Genomic DNA, 14,759 nt, shown 5'->3' with positions numbered 1-14,759 from the left:
GTCTGAGAACAGAGAAAAACGCAAAAACGGGTTTGTGTCGCAAAAAAATTATTTTTTGTAGCTTATTTAGTTTGATACAATTGTAGTTGCATTAAACATAAATTTAAATTAAATAAGAAATATGTTATTTATTAGCTTTCTTATTAAATTCATATATTAACTGTAACTTACTTAAACTTAATTTTCCGCCAAAAATAGAACGATCAAAAGCATCTTTCCATTTGAACGGAATTTGAACTTCATTAGCTGGAATTTTACTTTCAAGCACACAAATTTGATCATAATATCTGAAATGTGTAAACAAAATCACCATATACAGTTCTGCTAGCGAATAAAATTATCCTTATTAAAAGCTTATGCAAAGAAAATCAGTATATTTTTGAATATGCCACAACAATATCATAAGAAATCTACATTTGAGAATCCCCATTTTTGCTCTTAGAGGGAACTTTGTAATTTTAAAATTTTTCGTTTCGTTAAAACTTCATAGAAACGTTTTTTTAAGGCGTTTGGATTTCGAATCATATGTTTAAGAACATGTTGGTACGGATAGCGGTGTGTGTATGTACGTATACCGTCCTATTTCTAAAACTCAAGGTAAACCGTAATCAAATTTGACATGCATTTGTTTTATGATGCTGGATTGGGGAAAATTTTTTTTTAATATCACGATTACAACTATTTTCATGGCCATTTTTTTATTTTTAAATAAAAATATTAAAAAATATTTATAAAAGTTATACAATAAATTCGGTAATACAGATCATAAAATTTACTACTTTTTCCCGTGTAAAAAAGACTGTTCTTGATGTAAGGACGGGCTACGCGAGTATACAAATAATTATTTAAATTAAAAGGAATTAGCCTTCGGCTCGAGAGCCTCATGTTACTAGAGTTACACGCGGACTGCAAGATCTAAGTATGTCTCGTGCTACTCGCCTGCACGGATGCGTATTTGTGCGCGGACGGTATTCTGTCCGCGCTGCCTGCTTAGGCGGAAAGGTTCGTTTCGCGCAGACGTTGTTGGCGTCCCAGCAGTATTGTCACGCTGTAGTATCGCGAACTAGGAAATGTCCACGACTATGTTGCTTGCCCTTACCTTGTGTGGCTTATGGTGTAGACAGCAAGTGTACGTTCTCCTCCTATTCTCGTCTTAATGGTTGTTTTATGGATGTTATTGATTATTAATAATAATTATAGACTGATTAATTGTTATTGTTTTTGTTTTATTGGAGACAACCCAGAACTCAACAGATATTACAGTTTCGTATAATTTGGTTATTATAACATTGTTGTTATTGCGTTGTGCGGTGGCTTATTTGTAATTACGTTTGACGCTTGTATAATTAAACTTAACTTACAATATTTTCAAATATTCGCTCTCTATCGTGACCTAGATACTTCTGGAGACTCCTTCGTAGCACGTCAGAGGCTGATTAGTTTTATCCTACACGATTACTCGTGGCTGATTGAAGTATAAATAATCTAAGTTGCTCTATGGTTTCCCACTAACGCCGGTCTGCTATCGACGGACCCTTCGCTTATTGCTCGATGCAGACTCTCAAACCAGAAAACAAGGCGTTTACTATATCTCGCACGCAGAGTTTGAGTGGTTTGTACACACTCAATAATCGATGCGTACTGAGAGATAGCACTCGTACTCGCTGACCCGGTACAGCTATACGATAACAGGTTACTTGTACAAAAGGCACTCCGTGGATCGTTTCCTGGCTTTTAAAAGCTTCGGTGACGATTCAAGGAGTTGTGAAATTAAATAAAACGCGGCAACAATCGACCGATCAAAATCCGACGTGCAAGGTTGATGTATAAAAGTAAGTCAGTAATACGCGCGTAAGAAGTGCTGACTCGTGGGTCAAAGCACTCGATCGGATGTTCGGCGATCGGTCTCGTACTGTCGCAATCGGTCTAGTACACGTCGCCTGCATGAGTGCACGAATGCGATCGCACAGGCGCTACACACATACGTAAATGCCAAAGAATATATGAACATGGGACATTACACCCGTAAGAATTTGTAACAAGGAACAGCATCATCATTCGTCAACATCATTCGTCACGCCGGTAATTGAGGTAGGATGGAGAGTGACAAAATAAGGCGGCATTGGCTCGACGGACAAAGCGCGCGCCTAGAGATCTCGGGAGCGCCAGATCGATTCTCGCTTCCGGCATCTCATTTTGTGATTTTCTCCTCTTATTGTCAAGTCTTACCCCGTTGCAAATTTATAGATTGGACGTTCCGTACAATTGTTATGATAAAAAATGATTTTTTTTAAATTTACATCTTTAAAACTAAATTGTGGAATGTTTTGAAAAAATCATGACAATGAAGCATAATAATATCTACATGCTGTAATAATTTTTAGTCATTTTAGTGACTGTGAGCTAAAAATTAATAACCTAAAAAAATTGGTTTTTAATGCTGTATGGTTGCGGAACTAAATCCGAAATTTAAACTTGATTTTGGCTTTTTTACTCCAGTTATAAAATTTCATGAAAAAACGACTTTTTTCAGTTTGTGGTGTTTTCCTGCGAATTCGCCCCATGAAATAACTCAAAATTAAAGTGGTGTATACAGTTCTAATGATCTTCAATAATCATAATCATTCAACAAATTGCGCTTTATGGTGTATAATAAAAGAACGATGAACGATAATATAAATTTTCGTCGATAAAAAGATAGGTAATTTTATTCTCTTAAAGGGTCATACTAAGAAATTTACTTTAATTAATTCTTTTGATATTTTATCAGATAAAACTGAACTCTCAAAACGAAAAAATCGCTATAAAAACGAGTTAAAAAAATGTAAAATTGAACTTTTTTCCCACCACTTTACAGTAGGAACGAAGAAAATGAGACTTAGAGGTATAAAATCCACTGAGTAGAAGCTGAGATACAAGCGTATACATACGAACACACACACACATATACATCCGTAAGTACATTTTCTAAAAACATTATTTTTCGACTTAAAATACTTTAAAACACACTTCCAACATGTTTTTAGCCAAACTTTAAAAATCACTTTTACAAAGCTTCCTTAGAAAAGAAGCAAAAAAAGCAATATGTTGTTGAACACTTAAATAATTTTGTTAAAAATTGTCAGTTTTGCTAAAAATGTATAACATTGTATTTTTAGGTTTGCAAAGTTTAAAATAAGTATTAGGTTAAGTGTAATCGCGATATTTAAACCCCCGAGTAAGTGGAACCACAGCTCGATATTTTTATATATCTTAAACAATTTCTAATAACGATAGTTCTATCATTTTTGAATTTTTCTGTTTTTTATCTCAAGGGTGTTTGAAAGTCAATTCAAATTTGGACTTAGCGCCGCAATGTTAATATCTCATAAAATAAAGTTAAAATAATTTTGAGATATTATTAAAAGTACAAACTTTGTAAAATGTTAGGTAATTATATTACAAAAAGTAAATCGTGATTTATTGTGATTTTGTTACAGCAAAGTACAAAGTTTGAAGTAACTTTTATTTCATTACATTTTATGGCCAAAAATTCGGATTGATTTTCTTACACCGTAAGTCTCCTATCCTTTATGTCTATTACACTATAGGTAAAAATTTAGAAAATATAATTTACTTTTAATATCTGTTAAAACTGCAACTACAAACATCCTTGATTTTTAATTTAACTATTGTAATAAATACTTATATTTTGACATGATAATTAAGTCATTTATATACATTCGAAATGGCAATAACTAGAGCTAAATCGAGACCAGATTTATTGATTACCATGACTTTTATCTTAAATGGAAAGAATTAAAAATGGTTCTAAAAGATTTCTTTAATGGTACTACTGTTCCGTCGAGACCTAAGGAGATGAGTTCCGCCGTGACAACGGTGTCGAGCGAGCTCAGCAAAATAGACGTAGAACACGTGGGGCTATTTCCCGTGCTTGAGTTGAGCAAGCGAAGTCGCGACTTGCTGCAATCGCCGGCTGCGCCACTGATCTCGAGTCACGCGCGGTCGGACGAGCGATGAGTCAGTTGACGATAAGACGCCAAGCAAGTGACAGCTCGTGCAGTCAAGCAAAGCGAACGAATCGAACAACATTCTTACATTGCGTTCTCGTCCATACATCCGCCGAAGTTATTCTCTGGTGCTGGTGCTTCCTCGCTAACTCTCTCTCTCTCTTTCTCTCTCTCTCTCTCTCTCTCTCTCTCTCTCTCTCTCTCTCTCTCTCTCTCTCCCTACTACATAAATGCACTACCTTCAATAGCTAACACCTATATCAACGTTGGGGGTGCCCAGGTCAGCTTTGAATCTTCTGTGCGTAATCTGGGATTGGTGCTTGACTCTAAACTCACGTGGAAGGAGCACGTTACACAAGTGTAAGCGTGCTCACTCGCTAATGTACAGGCTTTACTTTTTCAGAAAAAGTACCAATCTCAGATTGCGCAAGCACTTAGTGCAAGCGCTCCTGTTTCCCCTTATAGACTACTATTCTCTTGCATACTGTGACCTGACGCAGGAACTCGACTTAAATCTACAGAGGCTCGTGAACACGGGGATTCGGTACATCTATGGTGTAAGGAGAGATGAGCACATCTTCCCATACAGGCGGGAGCTGCAGTGGCTTACCACTGCCGGACGCAGGAAATATTTCACTGCTTGTTTCTCTCGAAAAATGTTTAACACTGCCGTACCATCATACGTACTGGCCTACTTCGACTTTCGCGTAGCACTCCGGCCTGTTAGGGGGGACGTGACACCTCTGGATATCCCTACTTTCGCGACGGAGACGCTGAGAAACTCGTTTCATATCAGCGCCTCATACCTATGGAACAACCTGCCATCACACCTCCGTAACACTACATCCATCGAAGTATTCAAGAAACTAGCTAAAGATTACTTTTTCGAACTCGAAAACGCATAAACACATAAACATCGTGTACACAGTCACGCACACGCACACACTTGCTCACTCTCGCTTAACCCATCTTCACCTCAGCATACTTTCACACTACACACCTACTAAAACAGATACCTCAAACTTATTATTTTTGTACTTTTACTACTCTGCTGTACACATTGAATCGTACAACATAATGTACGCAAATAAAAATTAATTAATCTAATCTCTCTCTCTCTCTCTCTCTCTCTCTCTGTCAACTTCACGTGAGTACATATAGTCCTGCTTTGCTTTACTCATTTTTCTCTGCACTCTTACTGCCGCACGTTGCCTTCGGGCCTATTCTTTTGTAGTCTGTTGCATGCGCTATTCTGCAACCTTCATTGTGACATATTATTCACTGGAGGCTGCAATCTACTACTCTGCTTTTTTTCCTGCTACAACATCTGTCGCTGAAACATAACCTGCAAACACACACGGCTTTTCTCCTCGCTGCACGGCGTCTCTCTTTCCTCCGTCAGCGTCGCTACCATCAAAAACAGTCGATAACTTACCACCAGCTATTATCCTCCAACATACTCTACTTTATCGACTGTCAGTAAGTTATCGACAGTGACATAACCTCGTCCAGAATGAGCGGAATTGGTGGAAAAAGTGCCGAAACACCTGTTATGTGTGCTCAATGCAACAAAGCAGCCAGGGGAAGAATGAAGACATGCGAGTTGTGCAATGACCATTTCCACACGATATGTCTCTCATTTCGGTCCATAATGGTGGGGAATGATGCCACACTCGTCTGTGCTGCCTGTGCAGCAGAATATACAGACGTCGGCACGCCCAAGACCACGCAGACGAGGGCAAGGGCAGCGGCAGCGACAGCGGCAACGGCAAGCACATCCACCAAGGGCACTCCTTTAACAGGTGTGCCCAAGAAGAATAGGTCTGCGCCTCCATCTCTTGCCGGCTCCAGAGCGCAGTCGCCGGCGAGGACACAGGCGTCAATCGAGGCGTCCCTCAAGGACATCATTGCGGCACTGGATGATATCAAGCGGGTCCAAAATGAGGCCCTTCAGGCGCAAAACACCGTGTCTGAACGGGTCTCAAAAATCGAGAAGCGACTTGGCCCGCTTGAGAAACGCCTCAAAGCCCTTGACGACTTGCCTGCGCTCAACACTCGGCTAAGTAAAGCCGAGTCCTCCATCTCTGAGCTGCAGGCACAAATTCAACAGCTGTCGTCAAGGAGCCCTGTAGAGCAGCAGAACAACAGCATTGCGCCGGCCTCGGAGGAGCTCAATACCATCCGCAGCGAGCTGGCCGATTTAAAGAGGAAGCAGGAGCGTACTTCCAACAACGTGGTGGTGATCACCGGCCTGGGCTACACCCAGGAGACATCACTGCAGCTCCTGGCCTACTCGGTCCTGGCTGCACTGGATCCCACGGTCCTGAAGCGGGATGTGGCGTCCGTCAGGATCATGGGGAGACTGGACACAACGAACATCAGTGCGCCGGGTGACAGCAGACTTCCACCACTTGCTGTCATTTGTGAGGGATGGTAGGATCCTCATCCGTTCTGGCGAAGACAATGAACGGGCCACCATCATCACTACAGAGGCTGATCTGGAAAATTTTTTAGCCCGAACACCGCCAATAGCCAACACGGACACCACACATTAAAACACTTACACATCATTCCACCAAAACCACCGTCTAAAACATCAAACACATCCACATCTACATCTAAAGCGTCTCTGTCTGGGGGTCTCAGGGTCTGTCATCTCAATGCGAACTCCCTTACGGGTCACATTGAGATGATCAGGTTCTTCTTGTCCACTCGTTCCCCCTTCCACGTAGTGGCTGTGACCGAGACCTGGCTAAGCGACAAGATATCGTCCATCCCTTCACTGGACGATTACACTCTTTACAGACGGGACAGAAACAGGAACGGTGGAGGTGTGGCTCTCTACATCCATCACTCACTGACAGCTTGTATCATCTCGTCATCTGATGGTGAATGGTCGGGCAAACCAGGTAAGCCGGAGTATCTTTTCTGTGAAATCACAGCTAAGGGAATATCGCCCATCTTCGTGGGGGTTGTGTATCGCCCTCCTCATTCTCCCTTTATCCAGGGATCTAACTTTATTGAGCAACTAACAACACACATGCACAACTACTCCACGAAGGTCATCATGGGTGATTTCAATGCTGACCAACTTTCCTCGTCTGAAGACGCCAATTTCATCAAGGCTTTCATCGACGAGAACTCCCTTATTTCTGTGCCATATGGTGCAACTCATCATAGACAAGACTCTGACACCTGGCTTGACCTTTGCTTAATCGATGAGCAGGATCGCCTGCTCTCATACTGGAAGACTGACACACCTTTCATTAATGGACATGACCTTATTACAGCCACACTCGACGTACAGATTCCACGCTACGTACCTAATACCTACACTTACAGAAACTACAAAGGAATCTGTGCTGAGAAGCTAAGGGACTTCCTTAGCGCATGCGACTGGTCATCCTTCACCACACCATCACTTGACGAATGCATCACCATCCTCAACGAAAACATCACAAAAGCCATAAATCATCTCGCCCCATTAAAGACTGTGACACCTGGACGTAAACGTCACCCGTGGTTCACCGCGGCTCTTCGTGACCTTTTAACTGAAAGGAATAGGCTCTACAGGCGTTTTCGCAGAAGTCGTCTACCTTGGGATCTATACTTTTATAGAATCGCAAGGGATGCCGCTCATCAACGGGTCGAGGAAGCCAGGCTGAATTACTATTATTCACGCTTGTCTACTCTAACCGACGTTGCAGAGATATGGAGAGAACTTGAAAATCTTGGCATTACCACCTCTAAATCTTCTCCACCTGCTCGGTTCTCTCCAGATGCTCTCAACGAACACTTCAGTTCCATCTCAAATGACCCTCAAGCTCCATCTGTCGAGGAGTATCTGCGGACCCTCGAGAGTCTAGACCTCCCTGAACACTTTATCTTCAGGGCCATCACAGAATCGGACGTGTTAGCTGCAGTTTCACATTTCAATACCCAGGCCAGGGGAAGCGATGGCATCCCACAGGTTGTAATCTCTAAAGCACTACCAATACTCACTCCTTTAATCTGTCAAATTTTCAACCTGTCTTTGAGTGAGGCATGCTTTCCCTCTGCCTGGAAATCATCGCTCGTAAGAGCATTAAACAAGATCAACTCTCCTACAGCTGTAACTGACTACCGACCGATTTCCCTACTTTGCTTTCTATCCAAGGCGCTGGAGTGGCTGGTGCACAATCAAATCTCTGAATACCTTGAAACTAGACTCTATCTTGATAGTTTCCAAACTGGTTTTCGCACTGGCCACAGCACGCAGTCCGGCTTGATTAAGCTGACTGATGATGTCAGGCTTGGAATGGACAGGAAGAAGGTCACCCTTCTGCTTCTTTTTGATTTTAGCAAGGCGTTTGATACAGTGTGTCACGTCAGGCTACTCAGAAAGCTACCCTCCTTCGGCTTCTCCAAGCAGGTTATCCGCTGGCTTGCATCTTACCTTTCTGGTAGAGAACAGGCCGTCATTGGTGACAACAACGAACTCTCTACATTCCTACCACTAAACACCGGTGTCCCACAGGGGTCAGTCTTGGGCCCCTTATTGTTCGCGTTATACATCAATGACATTGGCCTCTGCCTTGACTCAGATGTATCCCATCTAGTCTACGCGGATGATCTGCAAATCTACTGTCAATGCCCCCTTGAGGAGCTCGATTCCTGTTCTGACAAGATGAGTGCTAACGCCGAGAGGATAATGGGCTGGGTAGCACTAAACAGACTTAAGCTGAATGTTAGTAAGACTAAGGCGATCGTCCTGGGCTCACCCTACTATATCAATGCTCTACCTTCTACTGCTAACACCTATATAAATATAGGGGGGGCCCAGGTCAACTTTGAATCATCTGTGCGCAACCTGGGGCTGGTGCTTGACTCAAAACTTACGTGGAAAGAGCACGTTACACAAACTTGTAAACGTGCTCACTCTTTAATGTATCGGCTATATTTCTTTCGGAAGAGCACTAGCCTCAGGTTGCGCCAACATTTGGTGCAAGCACTCCTATTTCCCCTCATCGACTACTGCTCACTTGTTTACTGCGACCTGACTCAAGAGCTTGACTTAAAACTGCAGAGGCTTGTCAATACGGGAATCCGATACATCTATGGTGTAAAGAGGGACGAGCACATCTCCCCTTACAGGCGTGAGTTGCAATGGCTCACCACCGCCGGACGTAGGAAGTACTTCATGGCCTGTTTTCTTAGAAAAATTTTCAACACCTCAATACCAGCTTATCTACTAGCCTATTTTGACTTCCACGTCGCACTCAGGCCTGTCAGGGGCGAGGTGACTCCACTGGACATCCCGTCCTTCAAGACGGAGACGCTGAGGAATTCATTTTTCATCAGCGCCTCCTACCTCTGGAACAGCCTTCCATCTCAACTTCGCGACACACTATCCATATCACACTTCAAACAAGCAGCCAAAAATTATTTCTTTAATTTGGAAAACACATAAACATCGCACAAACATACACACATTCTCATTCATCTCATTTCACTTCATTCCATTACACACTCTTCACACGCACTAGCACCCTTACACAAAATTTTTATTCTTTTTATAATATACTATAATTTGTTATATGTACAACAAAATGTACAAAAATAAAGAGCAATTAATCTAATCTAAATCTAATCTCTCTCTCTCTCTCTCTCTCTCTCTCTCTCTCTCTCTCTCTCTCTCTCTCTCTCTCTCTCTCTCTCTCTCTCTCGGTGCTCGACTCTAAGTTAACCTGGAAAGAACACGTCACACAATTGTGTAAACGTGCCCGTTCACTAATGTACAGACTCAATTTTTTTAGAAAGAGCACTGATCATCGACTGCGCAAGCACCTTGTGCAAGCATTATTATTCCCTATCATTGACTACTGTTCACTAGTGTACTGCGACCTGACTCAAGAACTAGACACCAAACAACAGAGACTGGTAAACATGGGAATCTGTTACATCTATGGTGTAAGAAGGGACGAGCACATCTCCCCCTACAGGCATGAGTTGCAATGGCTCACCACCGCTGGACGAAAATACTTCATGGCCTGCTTCTTAAGGAAGCTCTTTAAAACTGCCACTCCAGCCTATATCATGGCCTTTTTCGACTTCCATGTTGCACTCCGCCCTGTGAGGGGGGAGGTGACCCCCCTGGACATACCTCCCTTCGCCACAGAGACGCTGGGGAAGTCATTTCATGTCAGCGCCTCATATCTCTGGAACGTTCTACCATCTCATCTGCCGAACACAAACTCTGTCACACTTTTTAAAACACTGGCCAAACGCCACTTCTTGGCTCAGGACAACATCGAGTCCTAGTCGACTCTCTCTCACTCTCCACATACAGCTCGCATCTTCCCATCTCGCCCTCATCACATTCCATTCCATTGCACATTCCATCTCACACACATCTATCACCCAAACTAAATTAAAAACACTATATACAGAAATTACTAAAATGTAAATATTGTACAATATAATGTACAGAAAAATAAAATCTCTCTCTCTCTCTCTCTCTCTCTCTCTCTCTCTCTCTCTCTCTCTCTCTCTCTCTGAGTATATAGACGCTCTCCCGCGAAATAAGTCGATGTCGAAGAGAGGTACGTTAGAAGAACTGGCGCCAACCGAATTAATTGGCGACCAGCCGAAGTCGCAGTCGAAGAGATGTACGAAGAAAGAATTGGCGCCGTCCGAAGGGTTTGGCGACCAGTTGAAATCAAAGTCGAAGAGAGGTACGTTGGAAGAACTGGCGCCAACCGAATTAATTGGCGACCAGCCGAAGTCGAAGTCGGAGAAAGGTACACAGGGAAAACGGACGCCTACCGCGAAGGTGAACGTAGTAATAGGGTCAGAGTCAAGCGAAGATAAGTTTTCGATTTCCATCGGTGGGCGGATGACGTTGGGGAAGGGTAGCGCCGAATCCGAGAGCGAAAAACTGAATCGTTTGCTAAAACAGGCTCTAGGCCCCGAGTTAGGATTGGGATCCGAAAAGGGGTTTGCCAACGGATTCCGAGTCGAGGGGGGCGGTGCCTCGATCCGTTCCGGCCGCTAAATGCTCAGTGCGTCTGTGGGAGCCTAAAATCGCCTTAAGTGTTGTTCCGGATGGGGGTGAGACTGATGAGAAATCAGTACAGAACGACCCTGTAGCAACCGAAAACGTACCTCGCGATAAGCGACGACAACCGAAAATTTATGCGATTATGCCTAGGAGGACGTTGGTATACGGCTCTTGTGGATTCCGGGGCATCGGTTTCGTTAATAAGGGCTGATGTAGCCGAACGTTTCAGTTCGCGCCTGGAACCTTGCGATACGGTCATCCGAGGGTTTAACGGTTATAGCGCCACGGTCACGGGCGTGTTATCGCTTAAATTAGACGTAGATTGAGTACTTAATTGGTTGAAAATTAGGGTCGTGGAATAGTGCTACCATGATATTATTTTAGGGATAGATTTCCTAGAAAAATGGCGCGTTGAATTAGCCCCGTGGGATAATCGTTGGCGTCTGCCGGATGGAATGTGGCACGACTTTTACGGAAAGGTAGCATCGAATGGCAAGGAACTCTACGCCGAATATGCCGGGTTATCAGAACTCACCCAGTCGGGACATGATCGATTACTAGCCGTTGTAAAAAGATTTTTGCCGGAAAACCCATCCACTGATTTGAAAGCAACCTGGTTGATTAAACATAAGATCGTGTACGTGGGAGACAAAACCGTTAAACATAAGCATCGTCGTTGGTCGCCGGTTCGTTGGGCTATCGCGATGCGCAAAATTGAAGAGATGCGCCGAATGGGAGTAATCGAACGTTCAAATAGCGACTTCAGTAGCGCCCCCGTAGTGGCGAATAAAGAAGGCGGGAAAAAGAGGTTCTGTGTAGATTATCGCGACGTAAATGACGGAACCGTTAAGGACGCGTATCCACTACCGCCAATCGACAGTATTTTAGATAAATTACGAAATTTCAAGTGCCGCTAGATGAAGATAGTAAAAATTATACCGCATTTTCCATGCCTGGATCGGGTCTATGGCAACTCACACGAATGCCATTTGGGTTGGCTAATGCACCGGCTACCTTTCAGCACCTGGTGGATAGTTTATTTGGACCAGAATTTGAGCCGTACGTGTTTGTTTACTTGGATGATATTCTTATAGTAACAGAGAATTTCGAAGATCACCTGAAATGGATGGAAATCGTATTAAAGCGGGGTTGACGGTAAACCGGAAGAAATGTGAGTTCGGTTGTTCGCAAGTTAGGTACTTGGGCTATTTGCAAGACAGAGAATGGTTAAGGGCCGATCCAGAGCGAATTGCGCCGGTGTTAGAGTATACTCCACCAAAAACAAAGAAGCAGTTGCGCCGATTTCTAGGAATGGTGGGGTGGTATAGTCGTTTTATCCCGAATGACTCGGAAATTAAAGTGCCCTTGTTGAAACTACTGAGGAACACGCAACCGTGGGTGTGGGAAGATGAGTAACAAGAAGCGTTCGAGGCGCTAAAGTTGGCCTTGACTCGTGCTCCAGTTCTCGCGCGTCCCGATTTTACGAAGCGATTCACGATTCAGTGCGACGCGTCCGACTTCGCAATTGGCGCCGTACTCACTCAAGAGTTTGAAGATGGGGAATACCCAATCGTGTACCTAAGCCGTGTATTATCGCCCGCGGAAAATAATTACACTACTACCGAGAAAGAATGTCTAGCGATGATCTTCGCGATCAAGAAGTTGCGCCCGTATATTGAAGGATATGGTTTCACGGTAATCACGGATCATAGCACCTTGCGTTGGCTCCAAAATCTGAAAGACCCAACTGGCCGCTTAGCGCGTTGGGCACTTGAGTTGCAACAATGGGAATTTGAAATCGTACATAGAAAAGGAGCCAATCATCACGTACCCGACGTGTTATGTCGTAATCAGGGAGAAGACAAAGAAGTAGTTAGCGCCTTTGATGTAATTACGGATGAGTGGTACCTTCAGCGCTGGCGAGACGTGATTACGTCGCCAAAGAAATGTAGGGCGTGGAAAGTCGAGGACGAGATGCTGTACCGATACCGCCGCGACCCATTATTAGACCCGATTACTCACCCGTCAGAGGGTTGGCGCCTGGTGGTGCCGATAGAATATCGCCCCTGAGTCCTAAGTGACGCCCATCGCGAAGCTTCCTCCGGTCATTTAGGTGCAGAAAAGACATATGATCGCGTCTCGAGAGAGTATTACTGGCCGAGAGTATGGCACGATGTTAACCACTACGTAGAAGAGTGCGACGAATGCCAGCGTTATAAAACCTCCCAGTTAGGAACGGTCGGTCAACTGGGGCAGAGAATTGTTGAGCGCCCGTGAACGGTTGTAGCTGCCGACCTGATGGATTTTCCCACAAGTCAGAGCCAATACAAGTTTTTCAGGACTTATTCACGCGTTGGGTCGAATTGAAACCAGTTAGAAAAGCGACGGGTCAGGCAGTAGCAAAAGCATTCGAAGAATTAATCTTATTTCGTTGGGAAACGCCCGATTTTATGTTAACTGACAACGGGAAGGAATTCATCAATAAAACTCTGAAGGATACCTTGGAAGAATATGGTGTCACCCACGTGACCACCCCACCGTATCACCCGCAAGCGAATCCGGTAGAGCGGAGTAACCGAACTTTAGAAACAATGGTTGCGACGTTCGTGGGAAAAGATCACCGTACTTGGGATCAACATTTGCATGAATTTCGTCACGCACTAAACACGGCGATACAATCGTGTACTAGGGTTTCGCCGGCGTTCCTAAACTACGGACGCCATCCCCAACCAGTTAAAAGTTTGCGCCGGGAGGTGAAAGTTAGAGGGCCCAAAATCGAATTAGACTCTTCCGTGTGGATAGATAGAGTAAAACGTTTGGATTTTCTTCGCGATATAGTACTGAAACATTTGGACCAAGCCTGGGGAAAACAAGCCGCAGAGTACAACCAAGAAAAACGCGTATTAGAATTTGAGGTGGGAGACGTTGTACGTCGGAAAGTACATTCCCTCTCCAAAGGAGTAGACGAAACGTGCAATAAGTCAGAAGTTATCGCCACTCGTGTATATCCTGGAGACAAAAGATAAGCGCCAGACCGCCAAGGTTCACTTGAGCGAGTTGCGGAGGTATGTGCCTCCGCGAAATCGTGCCGCGAACACGTAGCGCCCACAGCAAAGGTAGGTTGTGCCATAGCATCATTGCGTCTGGTGACGGGTATGCGACGATTTACTGACTCCATACTAATGGACGTTAAATCCCCAGGAAGCACAATGAAGACCGTGTCATGGGCCGAACACATCGCTGAGATGGAAAGCGAGTGTGAGCGGGAGCTGTGCGCCATTGAAGATCAGCGGGAGAAGCTGCGCCAGAGTCGTCCAAGAACCGACATGACTCGGGCGGCGGAGATTTGGGCCCGTCGGAGCCCCGCGTGCCCTAGCGCAAGCTCCATGGAGGAAGAGGAGCGCTGGAGTGCTGGGGTCACTGACACCCGAATCCCCCGCAAGACCATGATTGGCACCGCGGGCCCTCTGCCCCTCACGGAGGAGGAGAGAGAGTCTTACCAGCGGGAGGGAATTCCTGTGGAGGAGGAGCCCTCCGCCCTCGAGGAGAGTCGCGCCGCGGTCGACGAGCTGGAGTCAGTGGTGGTAGGACCATCGCGCCACCGAGACCACTCCCCGCCGGGTCCACCAATCTGTCGCGAAGCCGTGGAGGTATGTATACCACTCCATTAGCGCCACAGGTTTCCGTTGACCTTCGCAACGTTTCAGGTG

General features: G+C 44.6%; 1 protein-coding gene across 4 annotated transcripts in view; it reads right to left on the bottom strand.

Annotated features, from left to right (window-relative positions):
- LOC100113816 (programmed cell death 6-interacting protein) overlaps positions 1–14,759 on the bottom strand; it is a 374,789-nt gene that overhangs the window by 327,532 nt on the left and 32,498 nt on the right. For 3 of the 4 annotated variants that reach the window (XM_031928159.2, XM_031928160.2, XM_031928162.2), the window contains exon 2: positions 172–287. The exons of the other annotated variant lie outside the window; for it this stretch is intronic. In XM_031928159.2, the coding sequence (XP_031784019.1) occupies positions 172–287 (116 nt within the window). The remainder of the gene's footprint in view (positions 1–171; positions 288–14,759) is intronic. 4 annotated transcript variants of the gene reach the window in all.

Source organism: Nasonia vitripennis, assembly GCF_009193385.2.
Source record: "Nasonia vitripennis strain AsymCx chromosome 4 unlocalized genomic scaffold, Nvit_psr_1.1 chr4_random0004, whole genome shotgun sequence".
In the NCBI taxonomy this organism is placed as follows: Eukaryota; Metazoa; Arthropoda; class Insecta; order Hymenoptera; family Pteromalidae; genus Nasonia; species Nasonia vitripennis.
Note: the sequence above shows the minus strand (reverse complement) of the source record. Positions and strands in the feature narration are given on the sequence as shown.